The sequence below is a fragment of the Gobius niger genome (genome assembly GCF_951799975.1).
Source record: "Gobius niger genome assembly, chromosome: 1".
NCBI classification, from domain to species: domain Eukaryota; kingdom Metazoa; phylum Chordata; class Actinopteri; order Gobiiformes; family Gobiidae; genus Gobius; species Gobius niger.
The window spans coordinates 56227014-56250579 of record NC_136852.1 but is presented as its reverse complement, the minus strand read 5'-3'; the positions used below and the strand labels follow the sequence as shown (position 1 = coordinate 56250579).

The window sequence follows — 23566 nt, the reverse complement described above, 5'->3', positions numbered from 1 at the left end:
GGTTGATTGATAAAGCCTTGGCTTACATTGAGCACTGAGAAACTCAGTCATACTTCGGTCAGGTAAGTGAAGTGCCTTGCCCAAGGACACAATAAAAACTGTATACAAAAAGTCAGACTAAATGTACTAAAAAGAAAATAATTTTATTATTAAAACAGCTGCATTCAAATTACTTTAATGTTAGATGTATATAATTAATATTGCGATCATATAGACTCCTGGCAGCCTGTAGAAACAGTACAGTAGATTAAGGACTTTCTCGTGAAAGGCACCAGCAAAATATGTATCACAGTTTCAAGGTTTAAACATCAATTCAACCACACAAAGACACAATATTCATAACCACAAGAACATTGTGGTTTTTAAATTTGGTTGTCACAGACGACTTATACAGTCTAAACACCTCATTACAGTCATAATGAAAGAAAAATACATACAAATACAAAGAATGTACCGAGACAGAAGACAGCTCGCACGCTTAGACACAAAACAACAGGTCTAGAAATTGAGCTAAAAAGATTTAACCATATGGGGGCGCTAAAACTGCAGCATCAGAGAATTGCCTGTAACTGCGTTCCCTGCTATAGCACGTGGCACTATTGGTGTGAAGACCAGTCCTGAAATGTAATAAGTGCACGACAGTTTGAAAAAGGTAGATTCCCAGAAGGTCCCGTAGAAAGGCACAGACTGACCTGCTCCACAAATCAAATTCCTTCAACAAATGACTGCCTAAACTGGAGATGAGAAGTATGAATGATGATACATGTGTTGTTTACTCTGCTTTGTTACCCAAACGTCCTAACTCGCACACTGTAAACATTTCCATATGCATATATATCATTGAGTTGTATACATTTTTGCATGCTATAATTTACCACTATTATGATGTAGTCACCTTATTTTCATTCAACAAATAACCTACACTTACATGCTCAATCGAAGAAACAAGCAAATGGATAAATAATAATGGATAAAAAGCCTATAGGGCCTACTACATTTGCATCGACTAACATTATTCTGTAGTGTTCTGAGTATTATAGTCTATTTACATAATACTGTTGTGCATAAACATGGATGGGGCAAATTGCTGCAAGAAAATATGCAATGAATTTCACTGCCTGAAAATGTCTGAATCCTGCAGATCAGTTTAGTCACTGGCTTCTTTGACAGAAAGTGTTATGAAGCACTATTGGTAAGTTATTGTCATCTACTACTGCTGTCTTATGGCACATGTATGTTGGATATTCATAAACCTGAACTTGAAAGATTAGAACAATCAAACACATGTATGAATTCCCAAAAATAAAACAGTACAAGGAAAGGAAGACTAGGAGGAAGTACTGTATGTGTTTTACAAACTCATAGTGGTCAGTGAGAGCACTCATCACAGGACGTGCATGAACCTTTGTCTCTCATCATGTGCCTCTACTTAATAAGTATGTATGTATGTATGTATGTATGTATGTATGTATATATATATATATATATATATATATATATATATATATATCACTCTATTCAGAGCCAGTGGGACTCTGATGTGGACTCTGGTCTCCAGACTCAGACGAGGATACAGACACTGAGCAGCGGCGCCTTTTTGCCACCCTTGAGCTCTGGAGCATGCTGGGCTGGAAGCCTGCGTGTCTGCGAGCGTGTTTGGTGAGGTGGTCGCTCCTCATGAAGCACTTGTCACAGAGGGGGCAGTGGAAGCGCTTCTCACCGGTGTGAGTGCGGTAGTGACGGGTCAGCTCATCTGACCGGGAGAACTTCTTACCACAGCTGGGCCAGGTGCATTCAAACGGACGTTCACCTGAAGAAAAGTCAGAGTGAATATATATATACACACATGAATATATATATATATACACACATGAATATATATATATATATATATATATATATATATATATATATATATATATATATAAATAAAATAGAAATGAAAATATATGTATAACTGTATAAATCTCGTCATCCCCTCCCTCCACGTGCTCAATTGAACCACCACATGTCGGCTCTTGTTTACAACCGTCGCGAGGGGGAGTGGTGGCCATGACGTATGAGGAAACTATGGTGCAGGAAGGTTATGTCCGGACAGGAACGTGTGGGAACAACAATGTCGCAGTGACCTGATGCGAATCATAAGCCATTAAAAATGATTAAAGCCAATGTTCCACCGACATCTGAGCCCATCCTCTGGCACTGATGTTGCAGACTTGACTCACCAGTCTAGCTTTTGTCGGTGTGATGTTTTGTATTAATATTTTGTTTTTCAGAACTACTACATGAGCCGCGCTGGCAAGCGCTATTCTCGCAATGCAGCGATCGTGTCCCCATGCCCCCTCCAGCAAATACTTCGCACGCTATAGGACATTCACACACCCACTCAGACCAGAGCCTTTCCTCTTATATATTGTAGGCTATATCATGGTTTATCACTTATCGCATCGCATGGCATAAACTGGCTTGCGATTATGATCTCAAAATAAACAGTTGCGTGCGTATTATTTTTGTTTTTTGTTTAATATGAGCTTGTCTTACCGGTGTGAATCCTTAAATGGGCTTTGAGGTGGGACGATTTGCCATACAATTTGTCACAACCGGCATAAGGACAGCTGTGCCTCTTCTCGTGTGACTCTTGTCGAGGTTCTCCCCTCTTTGCCTGGGACGGTTTCGGGGCTTTGACCCCCCGGCATACTCTCCTTTCTGTTCTCTCGTGTGAAGCAACCTCGTGGTGACCGGGCGCGCCCATGACGCTGGGATTACACTTCTTCAAATCCAGTAAAATCATCGCCACCATTAACAAAGTCCGGTTCTCTTGGTTTTCCTTGAGCTTGTCCTCTGTGCGGTCCAGTGGTAGGAAAGGGACGCATTCTGTCGGGAACTCAGACATCACTGCCGCAGATGCGTAAAACGGCTCCTCGGTTAATAAGACCAAAACTTAGGCAATCACAAGGATACGAGAGATAAGAGGTGCCTCTGTGAGCGTGCGGTTAACCATCCACACGTGTCGTCTTCAATCTGACTATTCCTCTAAGGTTGCGTTTTCTCAATGGGCGAAGGGTGAGTAAACAAACACCTTTCTACATAGATTGCCTTTCGCTCAAGGCCACCGCCTTATATCTTGACGTTGAGGATATAGAGTCTCGTAGCCTTACTTCACCGTTGTGTCTTCCGCTTCTTGTTTGCCTGTAGTGCGCACTTCGTCAACTTGTCCTAAATCGTGAGCGCCACTACTTCCAAATTCCAAGAAACAATTTCGCGGAATCCCACGTTGTCATCATAGAGCTGCCCTGTCATTGGATAGGACGAAACGTGATGCTACCCCTAGCGTTTGGTGAGTTGGACACCGAGGGCTGTTCTGGTGTATGCTGCCTTCAGGTACTTAAACGAAATGGGAAAACTCAGGAAAAATACTCAACTTTAGTTTCCTATTAGTCAGTTTAGGCTACTTTGTCAAAGTTTGTGCCATGGAGACTTTGTCGAACTTAAATGGAGTTGAAAACAACAGCTGCGAGTCTACATAACTAAGGCTACTACAATGTAACACTCACTACTAGCCTAATAGCCTAGTAAAAGTAGTAGTATTAGGGGAGGTGGGAGTAAGTCACTCTAAGTCGTGAGTCAAGTCCAAGTCGTGAAGGTCCAAGTCCCAAGAAAGTCCAAGTCAGTTGGTCATGGGGTCAAGTCATGTCGAGTCATAGCTTCTGTCAACTCAAGTGAAGTCTTTCTTTAGCCGGCAAGTCATCTCAAGGCGCAAACGTCAGTGCTACGCCTAACTCTTCTTTTCAAAATGTGTTTAATCTACTTAAAATATAAAGTGCTTTCTCAAAAATTTAAGCTAAAATCAAACTTTTGAAAATCTAATGGATATGGATTGATTGGATTGATCTGATTAATATTTAATTGCCAAAACATTTTAAATATATTTTAAATGCTCCAGTCTATGTACAAAATTACTGGGACAGAATTTTCAGGAAGGGGGCCCGGGGGCCCCACAAAACCTTTTAAATATGAGTTGCCTTTCCCTGCAGTCAGAAAGATAAACTAAACTAATATTTTTTATTTTTGTTAGTTTCTGGCAGTTCTTCTGTCAGTGGTTCCCCTGTAATGCCCCAGCCCCCGTACCCTCGGATTCGCCCCTGCTTGAAGTCCACGCAGCCTTCAGTCTCTCTGTCACTGGGCTCTGTATGGCTGCGGAAAATAGCTACTAAATGCTGTAACTTTCGTGAGAACGCCTTAAAACACCGAAAAGCCCCCAAGATTTCTGTCATTAACCCAGCTCTTACGTATCATCGTTCTGGAGGCTTCTGTCATTGTTCCGAACGTTTTCCTGTCCTTAATATATGTATATGAATGTTCATCTCTTCACTCACTGTAGAAAACTTTTAATGCATCCAAAGAAATGCACCATTATGTAAACATTGATGAGCCGCTTTTCCACAATGAATCCTGATCTTTCAGCAGTTTTCACTCAAATAAATAATAATATAAGGTCACAGCAAGTCATTGAGAGTCATTGGCCTCAAGTCCAAGTTAAGTCACAAACAGCAAGTCCCAAGTCAAGTCTATTAGTAAAGGCGAGTAGTAGTAGCACTACTCCAACTGCTTTTAATGTAGACTATTTATTTTTAGATTATAGTCCAGAGTATCCAGAAGGGGGAAAAAAAAGCTGTGCCTCTCGGTTGATTCGGCAGGATGTTGTTTACCAGAGGATCCCGCCTCACTTATTGGAGCCTGTTCAGATGGTGGGCCACAGAGCCTCCAGGCAGATCACCCAGGATGAGTGGAGACTCGATCGAGAGACAATAATCAGGTACTGCAGGCCTTGGCCAAAAGATGTCAAGGAAAAATACATTTATTTGCTAAAAGTTACTAAGTATTAAGCTTTCTAAAAGACCCTTTAAAAACAATTATTAAGCTAGATGTTGCTTTTCATGTAATTTTAGCAGTAAGATAAAACAAATTATTTTGAATTTTGAATGTTTATCAGCAAGGGGGCCGATGTCCCGGACTTGGGGAATGGCTGGTTTAAATGGTCTCACCTGCTTAAAGACTCAATGGGTCCCATAGAGATATATCTGTGCTTCGAAAAATGTGATCCAATCGTCCTTTGTCACTACAACTATACTACTTCTATCACCTTAGTACAAGTACTATTGCTACTACCAGAGACAGATAAAGTAGCTATTAAAAAAAAAACAATAATCACTTCATTATTGGTCATTTACATTGAAATAATATCACTAAAGAAGTAGAAAGTAGTACTGAATAATCTTTGCTTCTGACTGCTACTACTACTACTACTACTACTACTACTACTACTACTACTACTACTACTACTACTACTACTACTACTACTAGGCTACAACCTAATTAGATTGCCCAGATTTTCCTCACACATCATCTAGAGATGGGTCCACGGGTGCTCTAGTCGCCCTGTACATCTGTGGCCACAGGGACAGACTAGTTGTGGTAGTAGCGGTGTTGTTAATAGAGGAAGATGTCGTAGTGGTGGTTTTATGATAGTATTATCAGCGGCAGCAGTCCTCTATAGTAGGCTACACTGAGGAAAACGCCATCATATCTTAGATAAATGGCTTGAAATGTGCTTGAATTAAGACAATTAATGCTGATATTAAGTGGTTCTGACTGAATTTAAATAAAATTGCCAATGGAACAAGCATTATTTATCTTAAAACAAGAGAACTTTACTTGTACACTTAAAATAAACAAAAAACAAAAACCCTTGAAATGAGACAAAAAAATCAAGGGCCACTAAAAAAATATATATATTCGAGGCTACAAGCAGAGCCTTCTAGGGCCCTAGGCAAAAAATCACTCAGGGGCCCTACAGTTCGCCTCCCAAGGCTATTCGACATAGAGCTAACCCATTAACAATCAAAAACAGTTACACTGTGCAGGGCAGAAGTGGAACATAATTACCTCAATTTGGGCCCTGCCCCGCTGTGTGAGAACACCTCGTCACTGTCAGACTGTTGTTTAAGACGACACTAGGCTATTTCCACACATTCTCTCACCTCTGGTCAATTACCCACAGTTTGGGAACCACAATTTAAAACTAACTGAAACCTGCAAATTATGGTTATTTCTATCTTACCACAGAAAATAAGCCCAGTAGTAATTCGTTTTAGACCGTGCACATTGAGAACTAGTTACTGAAAGTAACTGTGCTCATGCGAACCGTGTGGATTCAACTCCCCTTTAAGAAAAAGACAACGTTTTTTTCTCTCTTCTATTTGCTTAACTACTGTCCTGATATTCTAAAAGATAGTTTAAATGAGGGTGTGGCCTATGCTGCCCCGAGTCTGCGTTTTAACGCAAGTAAAACATGAGCAGAGCAGCGCTCATGTCTCCCGGACATGGGAAACATGAGCAACTGCACGGGAGGCAAGCACGAAGTGAAAACCGGGAGCCGAGCGGGGCGCGAGCAGAGAAGCACTCGTGCCTTGGGGGTGACGGGGGGAGACGGAAGAAACAAAACGGCTCTGGCTACAAGCCTTGATGAAGCCTCAGCCTAATGCTGGTAGTCGGAGAAGCTGATGGCCTTGCTTCCATCAGTTCACCCTCTCTGAGTGAATTAATTATGACTACAGTGTAGAGTTTAGGCTTGTAAAGCGCTATACAAGTGTTAGCCATTAATAAACACGGAGTGTAGAGTGTCCTGCACCATAGTGCGGTAGTGTTAATAATGCTGAGGGTACTTGAATGCATCATGATCCCAAGGGCTGTTCCAGGATAGTGGGTGGTTCATTCATGGTCAAAGTTCCTAGAAAAGCTTTCTGGGGGCGTCACTGAGCGATTCAGGCAGAACTGTCTTCAGCTAAAACCGTGAAGCTGTTTACAACAGAGTCAAAAGACCTGGCGCACACAGATATACCGACCGAGTCAATGCCAGTTCGGTGTTACCGAACGGGGTGAGCAACACGCCATATCAACATAGTCGTAAGGCGCACTGACGAATGCCCTACTATACTTGCCTCAAATGCCCTCACCCCACATGCTATGACCTCATCGCTCTCTCATTACTCCTCCTCCTCCTAAAGACTCACATCAACGTAGATCAATAGAAAACAACAAAAATCAGAAATCAGAACTAAATCAGAACTGCAGAATTACCACTTTAGTCCGAAGGAATGATTAAATGGAATGTTCCCGTTCACGTGCACGCACGTTCCACGCAGTCGGACATAGCAGGGCAAAAATATGCATTATTATTGATCTTTTATCTGTGTTTTCAGATATAGAAGGTACATAATAATGCATATTTCTTTATTTTTCTTTGTTAGTTCATGATGCATCAACAAAAATATTTCACTGCCTTTACTTTCACACACTCTTAATTAAAAAAACAAAAATAACAGAGCCCCATAACACCGCTTCAGATAAGGTCAATTTTTGTGGCGAGACGATGCCAGCCATTGTTAAAATAAAAATAAAATAAAAAACAAACAAACATATGAAATAAAATTAAAACAATCGGAAAATAGAGATGAGTATCAGACCAATGATGCCCAATTCATTCAGTCTATGACAAAAGTAAGTAGATTATTTGCAGGGCAAATGGTCTCAGACTTGAGACATTGGGGGTCCTGCCTTGACCCAACAGCTTGTGTGCCTCTGCCGCGCCTCATAACTCACAACAAGAGCCTTTGAAGTTAGTTTAATTGCAGATTTAACACAGATGTTCCCAGCGGCTCAGATGGTAGAGCGAGTCGTCCAATAGGCCTAACTGAGAGATTGACGGTTAAAAACCTGCTTCTTTCAGGTGCTGACTGTCTTTGTGTCCTGAGGCAAGACACCGCCTGTGTGTGTGTGTGCGCGCGTGCGTGTGTGTGTGTACTCGTAGGGGACCTACAGAGTGAGGACATCCACGATCTTGCGGCTACATCTCTGTGAGGACACTCATAGACACATAATGTATTACACAGGCCCTAACCCTAAACCCCAAACCTAACCTAAACCAAATTCTAACCCTAAAACCACATCCTAACCCTAAAACCACACCCTAACCCTAAAACCACACCCTAACCCTAAAACCACATCCTAACCCTAAAACCACACCCTAACCCTAAAACTACATCCTAACCCTAAAACCACATCCTAACCCTAAAACCACATCCTAACCCTAAAACTACATCCTAACCCTAAAACCACATCCTAACCCTAAAACCACATCCTAACCCTAAAACCACATCCTAACCCTAAAACCACATCCTAACCCTAAAACCACACCCTAACCCTAAAACCACACCCTAACCCTAAAACTACATCCTAACCCTAAAACCACATCCTAACCCTAAAACCACATCCTAACCCTAAAACCACATCCTAACCCTAAAACCACACCCTAACCCTAAAACTACATCCTAACCCTAAAACCACATCCTAACCCTAAAACTACATCCTAACCCTAAAACCACATCCTAACCCTAAAACCACATCCTAACCCTAAAACCACATCCTAACCCTAAAACCACATCCTAACCCTAAAACACACCCTAACCCTAAAACTACACCCTAACCCTAAAACTACACCCTAACCCAAAACCACACCCTAACCCAAAACCACATCCTAACCCTAAAACCACATCCTAACCCTAAAACCACACCCTAACCCTAAAACCACACCCTAACCCTAAAACCACATCCTAACCCTAAAACTACATCCTAACCCTAAAACTACACCCTAACCCTAAAACTACATCCTAACCCTAAAACCACATCCTAACCCTAAAACCACATCCTAACCCTAAAACCACATCCTAACCCTAAAACTACACCCTAACCCTAAAACTACACCCTAACCCAAAACTACACCCTAACCCTAAAACCACACCCTAACCCTAAAACTACATCCTAACCCTAAAACTACATCCTAACCCTAAAACCACATCCTAACCCTAAAACCACATCCTAACCCTAAAACTACACCCTAACCCTAAAACCACATCCTAACCCTAAAACCACATCCTAACCCTAAAACTACACCCTAACCCTAAAACTACATCCTAACCCTAAAACCACATCCTAACCCTAAAACCACATCCTAACCCTAAAACCACATCCTAACCCTAAAACCACACCCTAACCCTAAAACCACACCCACATCCTAACCCTAAAACCACATCCTAACCCTAAAACCACACCCTAACCCTAAAACTACATCCTAACCCTAAAACTACACCCTAACCCTAAAACTACATCCTAACCCTAAAACCACATCCTAACCCTAAAACTACATCCTAACCCTAAAACCACATCCTAACCCTAAAACCACATCCTAACCCTAAAACCACATCCTAACCCTAAAACCACATCCTAACCCTAAAACTACACCCTAACCCTAAAACTACACCCTAACCCTAAAACTACACCCTAACCCTAAAACCACACCCTAACCCTAAAACCACATCCTAACCCTAAAACCACATCCTAACCCTAAAACCACACCCTAACCCTAAAACCACACCCTAACCCTAAAACCACACCCTAACCCTAAAACTACATCCTAACCCTAAAACTACATCCTAACCCTAAAACCACATCCTAACCCTAAAACCACATCCTAACCCTAAAACTACACCCTAACCCTAAAACCACATCCTAACCCTAAAACCACATCCTAACCCTAAAACTACACCCTAACCCTAAAACTACATCCTAACCCTAAAACCACATCCTAACCCTAAAACCACATCCTAACCCTAAAACCACATCCTAACCCTAAAACCACATCCTAACCCTAAAACCACATCCTAACCCTAAAACCACATCCTAACCCTAAAACCACACCCTAACCCTAAAACCACACCCACATCCTAACCCTAAAACCACATCCTAACCCTAAAACCACACCCTAACCCTAAAACCACATCCTAACCCTAAAACCACATCCTAACCCTAAAACCACATCCTAACCCTAAAACTACATCCTAACCCTAAAACCACATCCTAACCCTAAAACCACATCCTAACCCTAAAACCACATCCTAACCCTAAAACCACATCCTAACCCTAAAACCACATCCTAACCCTAAAACCACACCCTAACCCTAAAACTACATCCTAACCCTAAAACCACATCCTAACCCTAAAACCACATCCTAACCCTAAAACTACACCCTAACCCTAAAACCACATCCTAACCCTAAAACTACACCCTAACCCTAAAACTACATCCTAACCCTAAAACCACATCCTAACCCTAAAACCACATCCTAACCCTAAAACCACATCCTAACCCTAAAACCACACCCTAACCCTAAAACCACACCCACATCCTAACCCTAAAACCACATCCTAACCCTAAAACCACACCCTAACCCTAAAACCACATCCTAACCCTAAAACCACATCCTAACCCTAAAACCACATCCTAACCCTAAAACTACATCCTAACCCTAAAACCACATCCTAACCCTAAAACCACATCCTAACCCTAAAACCACATCCTAACCCTAAAACCACATCCTAACCCTAAAACCACACCCTAACCCTAAAACTACATCCTAACCCTAAAACCACATCCTAACCCTAAAACCACATCCTAACCCTAAAACTACACCCTAACCCTAAAACCACATCCTAACCCTAAAACTACACCCTAACCCTAAAACCACATCCTAACCCTAAAACCACATCCTAACCCTAAAACCACATCCTAACCCTAAAACCACACCCTAACCCTAAAACCACACCCACATCCTAACCCTAAAACCACATCCTAACCCTAAAACCACACCCTAACCCTAAAACCACACCCTAACCCTAAAACCACACCCTAACCCTAAAACACCCCAAAATAGTCCATTCATAAAATGAGGACAGGCCAAAATGTCCTCACTTTGAAAAAGAATTTCTGAGTCTGTTGGTCTATAACTCGTGGATGTCCTCACTCTGTTGGTCCCTACGACTACTTGTGGATAGCCTTGTTTCCATCAGTCTATCCCAGGGAAACCGTCGCTGAGGAATGAATAATGGATACAATGTAGCGCTTTAAGAAGCTTGTCTACACAGGCTTGAAAATAATACAGATGTAAGCCATTATTATTAGGCTTGCGAAGATTATTGTTAGAATTAGTATTGCAGCCATGTATAATAATAATAATATACCTGTAGGCTAAAGAGGGGTGCAGGTCCATGTGACAAATGTTGAATTGATTGTTAATGGTAGGTGAAGACCGGTCCTAAACCAGTGTTCTTGATCTACACCAGTGACGTTTCAGGCGAGTATTCAGACAAGACAGATTTTATTTCTGTTTAATTTGGCGCCCACTATGAACAAAACAAATAAAATGTTAATTCTGTGTTAGGACAGTGGCAATTTCAATCAGTTCTAAAATTGATATATAGATTTATATACATACATATATATATATATATACATATATATATATATATATATATATATATATATATATATATATATATATATATATATATATATATATATATATATACATACACACACATTTCAAGCTTAGAGAATTATAATTACTTTTTTTGAGGTGCAAGATATAAAGGAAAACTAAAGTTGGGCCATTGTACAACTATGTTTAATACTGCAAATTATTAGTGCAAAATTGTGTTAATACATGTATGTCTGTGTAACGTTCATATTTAAGATGCATTTTCCCATGTTTTCTTTTTGTATTAATTTGTATGTATTGTTTATTTTGCTTAAATTTATTAAAATATATAAAGAAAAAAAAGAATCATTCTGTACTTAACATCTTGAATTAAATCTGACTACAATTAAAGAAATAGTATAAACTAAAGATAGACTCAGGTAATTTTCTTAAATATTGTTGTAATATCTTGGCCAAAAACTATGGAAAAAAATCAATCTTACCAGAAATCTCTTCAAAACATAGGTACAGGCAAAAAGACAAACCTGGCAAACTTGTCACAGGGACACAGGAGAGTATGTGCTCATACACTGCTGATATTTCAGTCGAAAGCTTAGATCACAGTCAATCCGTTAACCAATATTACTGTGTTATCATGTCATTCATTCATTATACAATAATGACTACATTTTGTTGAACTTTTATACATTATCCTTTGCAGTTTTTTTTAAGAGGCCACGGCTAAGGGCAAGTAAAGCAGGCTGAGACAGTGAACCAATCTATTGGATTGTTTATTTAACAATGCATGCCAGACATGTTCCTATTCACACTGAAGAATACAGATTTTATTTTTGCATCCAGATACTCACTACTTTGATTTCATATTATACGCACTCTAAATCTTTCTCTCTCAGTGTTGTCTGTATAGATCAGCTCTGTACACGAGTGGAAGAACCACATGCATTAAACGAAAGTAAGATGTGTCCGAGGGTTATCTACCCTTTAAGTTGTAAAAGCACATCAGAGATTATTGCAGAGAACATGTGCGTGAAGTTCATGAGCCCCACGTCAGTACAGGAGGGAAATCTGCTGATTATCTGATGCACAAAATTGTATAAAATCAGATTGAAAATACTGAGAAAAGGTTTAATCAGTATGCCATTCATACAATAATGAAATATTATGGTATTATCTAATATAGTTTCAGTTTATTTTAAACCTAAAAACGCAAGTTATTACTGTGAAACTGAAAATGGCAAATCAGCAGCAAGTGATCACAAGCCAATCTATTCTTTGTGGCAGTCCCAAGCTGTTTACATGCTGTTGTGTCAGTATGGAGATGCCAAATCACTGCATACTGGCAGATGCGTGTCTGTGATGACTCTTGAATAGACTAAGAGGAATAGCTTTGAATAATTTGAGTAAAAATAACAGTGACTCTGTGTAAATTTAAATGACATTATTGAATAGAGCCTGTTGAATCTGTCTTAGGTGCGAGCATCCGTTTGTCCATTTAGCATGCCCGAACTTAACCACAGCTGTGAAGAAGCCACCTATTTCTTGATTGGTATTTGTCTCAGGGACAGCAGTGCACTCTGACCAAAGATACTTTGTCATGTCTCTATTCACAAACAACTCAGTTATTAAAGCAGAATCTACACCCACAATCCCACAGACAAAGCGGTTAGACTTTTATAGCACAGTGATATTACTGGTAACCTGCTGGTCCCTTTTCCATGCCCTCGTGCATCATTGGGTAATGTTGTCCCTGAGTATCAACTTGGGTCAACCTCTCCATAAACACCCTGTACCTTTAAATATTGATAAAGAGAAAGTTTCAAATTGTCCATTGAATTTACTTTAGGTTTATATTGTATGACAGAAAATTAAAAGTAGTGATAATTTTTTTTTGCAGCTCAACTGCAACATCACCATCACCGCCAGGTTGACACTAAAACTACCTCCCTTTTTCCAAACCATGTGCAAAACATTTTATTGATGCAGTTATTAAAGTATTTATTTTAGAATTTTTGGTAGATTGATATTATAATTAAAGAAGTATAAATATTAAATCCATCTGTACATCTGATATGTTCAAAAAGATAGTTATGCATAACCATAAAATGACCTAATATGAGTGAATTACTGTAAAATACTTTACAGTCAGGGGGAAAAAATAAAAATAGAGAGAAATTTCAAAGAGCTATGTCACAACATACACCATCCATGCCCAGAAGGCACCCTTAGTTTGGTATACTGGCAAAGGATGTATTCCCATGTCAACCATACATTAGAAAAATCTCAGATAAAACATACAATAAAAAGTACTTTAAATACTTTAAATATGATTAAAATGTACAATATTTTCAACAATATTACATGTAATAAATAATATAATACATCAGTATATTTAGTGCATGTATATGATCATCTTTAGTCTAAAAGAGTAATTAGAAAATACTTAAGGATTGACAAAAATATTACTGAGAAGATACATATCCAGGCATTAGTAATAAAAAATAATCAAATCAATCTAAAAATAAATGGAATATGATCAAAGTGAATGATGATGCCTTAAATGATATATATATAAAAAACAAGTTTGTAAATGTGTTTACAAAGCCAAAAACGGCATTGAATCCCGACTGACTTGAGAAAAAAAAAAAATTAAAACATTAGAACTAAAACACTAATCCAATTTTAGTTTTGATGGTGTCATTCCACACTACCTCAGCAGTATTTACCTGACTGTCTTTGTTGTTTATATATTTAACATTTAAAATCTCTACCAGTTAGATCAATTTGAATGCAAAAGCGTGATAAACTAACTCTGGGATGCAGGACGGATGCTTGAGTAAATGAGTAGGTCTTCAATTAGCAACTGTAAAGACGTAGGAGGCTGAACAACACCACTGGAACAGAATGTTTTTGGTGTCAAGAGCAGGCTAAAGGTTCACAAGAAGTTCACCAGTGACAACTGTGTTACGACTATGGTGCCCTCTGGTGTTCATTCCTAGCAATTGCACTTAATAAAAACCTGGCATCGTACTGTACGTGCATCCCAATGCACTGCTATATATTGGAAAATGCATGTGTTTTTTTTTTTTTCTTCTTAGCAGATATTGGTGAATTAGTGGACAATGTACATGCTTGCAACTAAGTAACACTTTTAGGAAAACCTTTATAAATTGTTTAAAAAACAAAACAATATAAGCAAGACAGTTGTGGACAACAAACAATATGGATTTTTAAAAGGTGTACTACATGTCCCGAGGTAAGTTGTTGTAAGTTAGGTTTGTGATTCCAAAACCAGACAGTGTTGGGATCAAGACATCCATAATTTCCTTTCCCTTGCCCTGTGAAACACTCTGGATAATTGATCTTTACCAGATACTGAAACTAGCAACTAGTAATAGAAGTACATAGAATGATAAACAAAACGAGATGTATCAGGGACCAAAAGTGATGAAAGGAAGACAAAGTACAGATACACCTTCCAATGCCAGAACACTCACTGAGAGTACCGTAGCTACAAGAGGAGGTAAAGACTAGGTTTGGAGAACAGTAAGACATGACTCCATTGACAGCTCTTGCTGCAGGGTGTAGCCGCCTAAAACTCAGTAATAAATTTTAGTCTTCTTACAGAAGAAAGAGTAGTTTACAGGCAAGCTAACCTTGTGTTAGCTTGTACTTATGGACTTGTCCTCCGTGGTCCTCTAACATCGTGTCATGTATAGTTCTGTCTATCAAAGCTGCGGAAGGCTGAAGGATGAGCCAACTTCCTCATGGAGAGGCTGTCAGTCTTAGTTGATTCAGACCGTGAGCCAGGCTTGCTCCGAAGGAAAGGGTTTCTGGGTCCTGCCAGACCCCGGCCCCCAGGCACAGGCCCCACCACAGCCCCCCTGTCGGCCCCTAGAGCCGGGCCCCTCTCCATCCGCTCACTCACAGACAGGCTCTTCCTGTGTGGAGGAGCCAGTGTGAGCGAAGGATGGGAGTCGTCTGATGAGCAGCTGTTGGCCCGCTCCAGTTTGGAGTAGGGGGTGCAGAGTGGGGCCCCACTCGACCCACTAAAGCCCACCACCCGAGGGGCTTCAGGGCCCGGGATCAGCTCATCTGGGTCCTCGGGGTCTGACTCTGTGTGGCTAAGCTCAGCCTCTCTCTCAGGGTGAGATGCAACAATCTCTGGTGGTTTATCAAAGGGGAAGGAGGTGGAAGTTCCGGGAGAGTTGGAGCGCTCTACAGGAGTGTATGGGGTTGACACACACCGTGTGTCAATGCAGTCAGTAATGCTGGTGTACTCTGCAGCCTTTACCTGAACGACCGGCCCCATCGTGCCGTAACCGCCTCGTGGTGTGAACACAAGGCTGTGAGACTTGACAAGAGGGGGCTCATCCAAGAAAGACATGCCTACAGTGGAGAGGTAGCGGCTGCTTTTGGAACGCTCCAACAGCCCGGCTGAGGATGGAGGTGACGGCTCTGTGTCCCAGGGAGGTAAGCTTGTGTCTGGTAAGAGATGTGCAGAGCACAGGGACAGATCTGCTGCAGCACTGTCTTCATACAGAGGTCCTGTCCCACTGCAGCCAGTGCCGCCCTCCGAGGGCCTGTCGCCCAGTCCGCTGGTTGTAGCGCTGCTGAAGTCCCGGCCTCCCAGCAGCACCGTCTCAACTGTATCTGACTGCAGAGACAAGCCTCGATGGAGTGGTGGGACTACACGGAGAGTGTCCAGAAAGACCTCTGCAGGCCCCACTTCTTCAGACGTGGACACATAGATATCTATGCATGAAGATGGACGGTGCTGCTGGGAGACTGCCAGCGTGGCCAGTGGGAGGGGCTTAGACTCCTTGGGGGCAGCGGCTGAAGACACTGACTGTGAGCTATTAGCACGATGCAGACTGAGGGAGCGCTCTTTGAAGAAGCTCTCAGCACGCTCTACTCTGCCTGAGCGCTCCCCTCCTCGACCTCCTCCCACATAGAAGGAATGGCTCCTGACGCGACTGGACATGCCAGTGGGAGAGGGTGGGGACATAGATCCCATAGCTCCTCCCTCCAGCTCCTCTGGTAGGCGGTATGCATTGCCTTCTGTACTGTTGAAGCTGCTTTGACGAAGTATATATGAGGGGTCAGGACACTCTCCCTGGCGCAGTATATATGCAGAGTCAGTGCAGTCAGAGGAAGTCCGGGAGCGAACCTTGTTCACCTCCCCACGTTCTACACCTGTCACTCTCTCCAGAGCTACAGTGATACGACTAATCAGCTCCTCCATTTGAGCAAGACGGATGTCAACAGTCTGCAGTGAGGCTTTCATGAAGTGTTCCCTTTCGTTGACTTCTTCCAGACGCATTGCCATATTCTCCACTCTGACAAGGAATAAAGATATAAAGAATTAAGCAAAAATAGCAAAGAACAGTAGATTTGAATGACAATTTAAGAATGTGAACAAAAATTCACCTTTCGGAGGTGACTCTGATGCGCTCATCGTTTGAAGAGTGAAAGTGGTCATCCTTCTCTCTGAAATACTCCTCGATGCACTGCTCCTCAAAATCATGGACCTTTTTCAGCTCGTCCTCAGTTATAAACAGCTCTGAGGGTTTGGTGAGTAACATTTAATACACGTTTTTTTATTTTACTGTCAAACATGTGTCACATAATGTCCTCATATCTACAGATGCCAGAAGAAGACTTACTCAGTCCGTAGTCCCTCTCGTCATCATCGTGCTTGCGCCAGCGACAGCACAGGTGCTTGAGTACCATGGTAATGTGGCTGAAGATAATGAGAGGTGGAGGAAGCACTGGCCGTTCATGAAAGGTCATAATGAGCTGGTATCTCTGGAACTTCCACACCTGATTGGAGATGGACTTCACCTCAAAGAACGTGTTACTAAAACCACATAAAACACATTACTCTCTCGATTAAATTACACAGAATAGCATCCACAAAATGTAGAGAAACTTTACATACTTGAACACTGCTATAAGAAGGTTGACTAGCAGTATGTTGGCTACCAAAAGATAGCAGGCCATAATAGCCGGGACAATCCAGGCTCCCGTCTTACAGGGAGGCAGAGTGGTCACCATGCCATCTTCATTAGTGACGTTTTGTCCACAGGGGGCTGTTTTCACCGCAAAAAATACACAAGTTACCTCCAAGTATTCAAGTACAAGGCGCAATAACTTTGTCTCTATAAAATAAATTATATTGCATACCAATGAGTGATAAAAGAACACACATAGTTAGAAAATAAAACAAAAACATGACAGAATGACCCTCAAACATCACAATAAACAAATGAAACAAAGAAAAAAAAAATAATAATCAGAATTTAAGCAAACAAACAAGAAGCATTGGATTTATGCTTCTTTTAAAAAGGGCTGCGATCAACCACTTAAAAATGGAACAATAACCAAAATATATTTTACTACAAAAACACATTCATCTGTGTCCAATATATCTAAACACATCTGTGATGTTTTAAATATATTGACAGTCATTTGTACCAAAGCCGAGTTCAGCCATGGTCGAGTCATGTGAAATGTTATTAGCATGTTGTATGTTTTTTCCATCTGTGATGGTTCAGTTGCTGAAGCTTCAGTGGGGAACATTTCATTTTTGTCTTGGTTTGTTTGCCTTTTAAATGCAATCTTTTCATGCACATTGTTCAATTGTTCACACAATGCAGCCCAAGGAAAGAGAACTGAAATAATTTATCTGTTTAGCATTATTTTAATTTAAAAAAAACTCTGACAACTGAACCACATGAAAAAACAGATTCCACCTGATGAATGTGGCAGTACAGTGTGTTTCAGAATGTTCATGTTGCCTCATGTTTACTTGTGCATACCCATGACATAAATGTCTGACCAGCATCAAGGGAATGGTGATAGATTTATGAAACATTGTGCACATGGCAGAGCCACTTCTCCAAATGAAGTGTATTTTTATTTGACTTTTGCAAAGCATTGAGGGGACATTGAGTTATTGCATTTGAACATTGCTCCTGCCATGTAACACTGCCATTACCACACAATGCCAACTTAAATTTAAAGACGGTAAAGTTGCACATTGGTATGACCTTCAGTCAGGCTACTGATACTCTCAAACAAACCCGAAGCAGAGTAGAGCTTATGTGTTTTATATTTTAGAGATTTAAGCAGAAAATACAGCAGCTGACCCAAGATACCAAACAATGGAGGGCAACTTTATCCTTAGACTTTTAGTAAGATGAATGCATGCAGACTTGGGTCTCAAGTAGCCTCTGTGTTTACAGTGGGCATGACAAGGTCATGAGGGGAAAGAGATGGGAGTAGTGGATGCAGTTAATCTGAGCTTGGAGATATTTAAGGATTTACTGGGCGTTTGACTGCTCTGGGGAAAGTGGAGTGGGCCACTACTATGCCAGGCTCCATGAGTGCGTATGTTATTTATGGCCACACCAGACCAGGGTTTTTCATTCTGCCTTTGCTGAAACTTCCTACTATGCATATCTGAAACAAAGAACGAAAACATTATTTCAGATCTCTTCTCTTTGGGCCACTCCTCACTGTGTATACTTAGGTAAATATATTTTTTTTCCTGCTGCACATTATAATAACAGTCATACACAGTACATTTGCCTTTTCATACACAGTACTAATTAAAAGAAAAAAAAGAAAATCTATAGTTTTACAAAATATTCTTACAAACACAGCAAAACTGTCTTTTAACAGTGTGGCCACTAATTTTGTTTGCTTTTTTTCTTCCACTTACGGTCAATCTGGTCTGCAAAAACTTCTCCGTAGATCATCCAGTAAGGCATAAAGAAGATGTTCCTTGCCAGCATCCAGGACGGGTCTTCATTTGGATGCAGGATAGCTTGCCGAGCCACACCAAAGCTCATAAGCACCACCAACATAATGATCACAAAGTACATCATGTCGATCATCTAAGAGACAGGGGTCGAGCAGAGACAAAGGGGGAGGAGGGGGTTGTGTTCAATTTTGAGTCTCATTCGTTTAAACAGAAAAGAAATCCAAGGAACAAGCTTCAAATGCCAGCTGTATTAAATCTAAACGACCTGGTTGTACGACTTTACTTTTTCCACTTGATCGTGATCCTTTAGCCTTATGTAATAGCCTGACTCAGTTATTATGTATCGAAGTCACTCCCAGCACTAATTAACTGCTCATTTACATATCAAAGCGGGTCTGATTGATGCTACACACAATCTCAAAGACAGGCACCAAACATATTGATTTAAGTTTTTGATCCCTTATTTGCCCTTTATGTTTTTTTCATCAAAAGGCCAGCTGGTCAGGTGGACAGATGGACCTTACTTAACCGTAAATGTGGCTCCTGGTACAGTAAGGCTTTCCACTAATAAATAACAGTGGAAATCAATAAAGCTACATTTTCATACATATAAAAGTACAAGAAGTACAAGAAAAACTGTCACTAGAATATGCTATATACATTCTGCAAAGACCCAATCTGCCCCTTCTTACCATCTTTCCAATCATCATCACATAAGGACCCAGGTACTTGTTGACCCCAAAGATGTCCAGCAGGCGGATGTACCAGTAGATGATGTTGACGCAGTAGATGACCCGCCCGTAGCTCATGAGTGGTGGCTCTTGGAGTCTTAACACCATCCCGACAGAGAATATGAGGATGGCCATGAGGTCTGTGATGTTCCAGTACTCCTGTAGCCACACTTTGACTTTCTGCAACAACTTCCCAGGCTCCGACATCAAAATCTGTAGCCGGTTTGGAGGGGCACAGAGAGGTATGTCAATCCTAACATACTGTGTGTGACAATATTTTAAGTCTTCCATTAGAGGGCAGTATAAACTCATCTATGAGGGTCCCTGGTGGATATTTCAGAAGACATTGTCATGCAGCTGAAAATGTCCCTGACACAGTGATTAATGCCTTTCACACACATACATTACAAAAATAGCGGCCTCTCTATTTATAATTTAAGAGTGATTTTTGTCATTTTTGTGCCTCTGTCCAACAGTCAAATCTAATTTGTTTGGCTTCCACAGATCCTATCAATTTCCATTATTTGGTCAGCTGACTGACAATATACATACAGTATGCCCTATCTCTGCTATTCACGAGGCTCAGTCCAATGCCAAGTGGTGGAAAATTGATTATTAAACCTTGCATGCATAGTGTCGGGCTCTTACCTCTCGCATTTTCTCAATGCCATTGGTGAAGATGTAGGCAATGACAATCCACTCCTGATGTGATGGCCACAGATCCATTTTAACCAGGACTATGTAGTTGAACAGCATTAGGTATCCCACATACGCCAACTGCACAAGAGCATAAAGAGGAAAGTACGTTTTGTGTCCTTCAAGTCATGTAGTGCAGATGGTTTACATACTACCATATTGTGTAACAGCTTTTCCCAAAAGAAAATTACGCTTTTTTGACAATTCCCTTCCAGGGTCCTCTGAAATACATCTTATTATCACGCTCTTTTAAAGGTAATCCTTCAGACACCTCCACACATGGTTTCCACCATCATGGAAAGCCATTACTTAAAAAACTTTAATAGAATAGAATATCAAATAGAAGGATTTTACGTTTAAGTGAGTGAGTTTTTAATTGGTACAGATATTTCCATCTTTGAGCCTGGCTTCATCTTTAAGTCTTCTGCACCATGGCCCCAGTGCAAATCTAATTAATTATCACCATTATGAAATTGAATATGAGAGTGATGGCTGAACAATCTATGCATCAAATTGCAGTATTGAGGTGAATCAGGCATGCTCATCTTGGGGTGAATAAACCTTTGGCATTTCACCTGTGGTAGTTTGTTATGAATGCTTGGAATTATTTTCTCATCAATTTCTCAATGACACTGCATATACGTACAGCCAAGATAATAAGGCCAACGTAGAGTCCCTGTAGACCTGGACCTCTTTTCAAGAGGCATAGAGAAAAATCATCCACTGTGCAAAAGGGGCGATGCGTTTTTAATATTGCCACACGCATACCAAATACCACAACGGTGCCACTGATCTAATAGGAAGCGTGGCAAATAAATGCTAATCAGTTAATGAGGCAAAGAGCACATTTTGACCCCGAGAAAAGCCCCAGTGTATTCAGGGAGCTCTGTAATAAAATTCACAGCTGAATATCTCTCTTTAACCTCCGGGGCACAAAGAAGAAGGGGAGCAGCGGTAAATAGCCAGAGACGCGATGAAACAACAGCAGTGAAAATATTTCCTCAGCATAAACAAACAGAAAAATCCCTGCCGGTGATCCAACAAGATGTTTTTCCTAAGCAAGCAAATTGAGGCAACCCATACAAGGCAGGGGAACAAAAGATCAGTTTATATCAAATATCACACAGGCTCTGAGTCCACAAACATAGGAAATGGATCTAGATAAGCGTTGTACAGACAGATGTAGACCGCCCTTTTATCTCCTAAGAGTAAACAGAGTAAACCCTGATAGGACAGAAGTGGATTTGCTCAAGGCTTCAAGATACTCTCATCACCAGCTGGAGTAAGAAGTTGCTTTTGGAAGTGGTAATCAGGGACACAGCACATACACAGTAATTATTTCAAATTAAAAAAGGAATTTGAACCTGAGTATTGAATATCGATTATTTGAATGCAATATTACCTGTTAATGGAAAACAATATTGTTGTTTTGTGGTAAAATTCTCAAGCCTGAAATTTTAGCTATATATATATATTTTTTTTTCAATACATGGCATGGAGCTAAATACTGATCAAATTAATCACTTTCTAAATAATCAGTAGCACCCTCGAGATAGGCAGGGGGTACTCAAAGTATAACTGAAAGACCCAAGGGAGATGCAAGACAAAAAGGGCTGAGAACCACTGGTATAGATGGTATGCACTTAACGTATTATAAGTCACACTTTTCTAGGCTGGTGTACCAGTATCTGCTATTCTGAAAAGAAAGTTTGGCGTGAGCGAGAAACTTGTGATTGACTGGTGAAAAGCAGAGGTTACTGTTCCTGCAATGAAGAAAACAAAAAAGCTAATCACGGGCTAAAAGCTAGATGTTCACAGCTAGAGGAACGAGTTTGCTACACTGGAGCGACTTATATATGCGACTATATATGTGACTTATATTTGTTTTTTTCTTCTACATTATGCATATTTTGTCTGGTGCAACTTATACTCCGGAGCGACTTATATATGTTTTTTTTTCTTCTACATTATGCATTTTTTGGCTGGTGCGACTTATACTCTGGAGCGACTTATAGTCCAAACAGAACCCTCAATGATCTGGGCTGAGCGTCAACACCTTTATTAACAATGTAGAATGTCACTCATTTCGCCTATGTTGCTATGCTGTTGTCATACTTTGACATCATCGGCATAACCTCTATACAAGTGTTAAAAGAGTGAGTTAACGAAGAAAAAACTAAATGAATCCCCGGGCTGAGATACTAATAAAGACTTAATTTTCAGTAAATAACTTGTGTATGTTTTGCCTAACAGCCATACCTCCTTGGGCTTGCAAACAAAATACAGTAGCTACAGATTCCTTTAGAGAGCAGTTCAGGCGTGACACTGACCGTATGAAACCAGAACTTGACTATGGGAGCGTTGTAGAACTCATAAATCTTTCGGCCCATGGGGATGAGGCGGTGGCGTTTCTGCACCTCCTCCACGTCCTTCTTCCTGGAGGTCTCTGTGGACACTTTACCCAGCATGGCCTGCGGCGGACAGGGCACCCCGCAGGAGCAACGGAGCAGCCACAGACGAGATGTGGGTAGACGGAGGCAGGTCGTGTCAACAGTGAAGCAATGGGTGATTTGCAGAGGTGAGAATGCAGAGAGAGAGAGAGAGAGAGAGAGAGGGAGAGAGAGAGAGAGAGAGAGAGAAAGAGAGAAAGAGAGAGATGTGGAAAGTGGTGATTATTAAATTGCAGGGTACAGCTTGTCCTTTCTTTTCATAATAAGAAGCAAGCACAAGCATCATTCCAAAATGTCCAGATGTGTGTGTGTGAGGTGAAGGTTGATAACACAGATGACGTGGACGCAGACACTCATGGATTGTGTCTCAGACAACAGTAAAGAGGCAGAAGAGACAGAAGGAGGACAGAAGGAGGAGAGGAAAGGCAAAGAGATGACATTGATATTTGAACTCTATCTGTGACACATGTGTTTATCCATGAGAAAGGGTTATAGAAGAAGCCCACAGTATGACCATGGTTTTACACACCA

The 23566-nt window shown here is 40.9% G+C and overlaps 2 protein-coding genes across 13 annotated transcripts in view; both read right to left on the bottom strand.

The window, feature by feature from the left end:
* Positions 1-1461: 1461 nt before the first annotated feature.
* On the bottom strand, positions 1462-3412 carry klf9 (Kruppel like factor 9). Its single transcript, XM_079561644.1, has 2 exons — positions 2542-3412; positions 1462-1810 (listed from the first exon to the last, which is right to left on the bottom strand). The coding sequence occupies exons 1-2, from the start codon at positions 2891-2893 to the stop codon at positions 1515-1517; spliced, it is 648 nt and encodes a 215-aa protein (XP_079417770.1). The 5' UTR covers positions 2894-3412; the 3' UTR covers positions 1462-1514.
* A 10549-nt stretch (positions 3413-13961) lies between these two features.
* trpm3 (transient receptor potential cation channel, subfamily M, member 3) overlaps positions 13962-23566 on the bottom strand; it is a 103761-nt gene continuing 94156 nt past the window's right edge. For 7 of the 12 annotated variants that reach the window (XM_079582698.1, XM_079582701.1, XM_079582700.1 and 4 more), the window contains 8 exons: positions 22916-23056; positions 20538-20666; positions 19851-20102; positions 19117-19291; positions 17332-17482; positions 17057-17250; positions 16821-16953; positions 13962-16729 (listed from right to left, as the gene is read on the bottom strand). In XM_079582698.1, coding sequence (XP_079438824.1) covers positions 15100-16729; positions 16821-16953; positions 17057-17250; positions 17332-17482; positions 19117-19291; positions 19851-20102; positions 20538-20666; positions 22916-23056 — 2805 coding nt within the window. In that variant the 3' untranslated portion in view covers positions 13962-15099. Of the gene's footprint in view, positions 16730-16820; positions 16954-17056; positions 17251-17331; positions 17483-18719; positions 18855-19116; positions 19292-19850; positions 20103-20537; positions 20667-22915; positions 23057-23566 lie in introns of all 12 variants that reach the window. The other 5 variants (XM_079582691.1, XM_079582696.1, XM_079582695.1 and 2 more) reach the window with 1 other exon arrangement.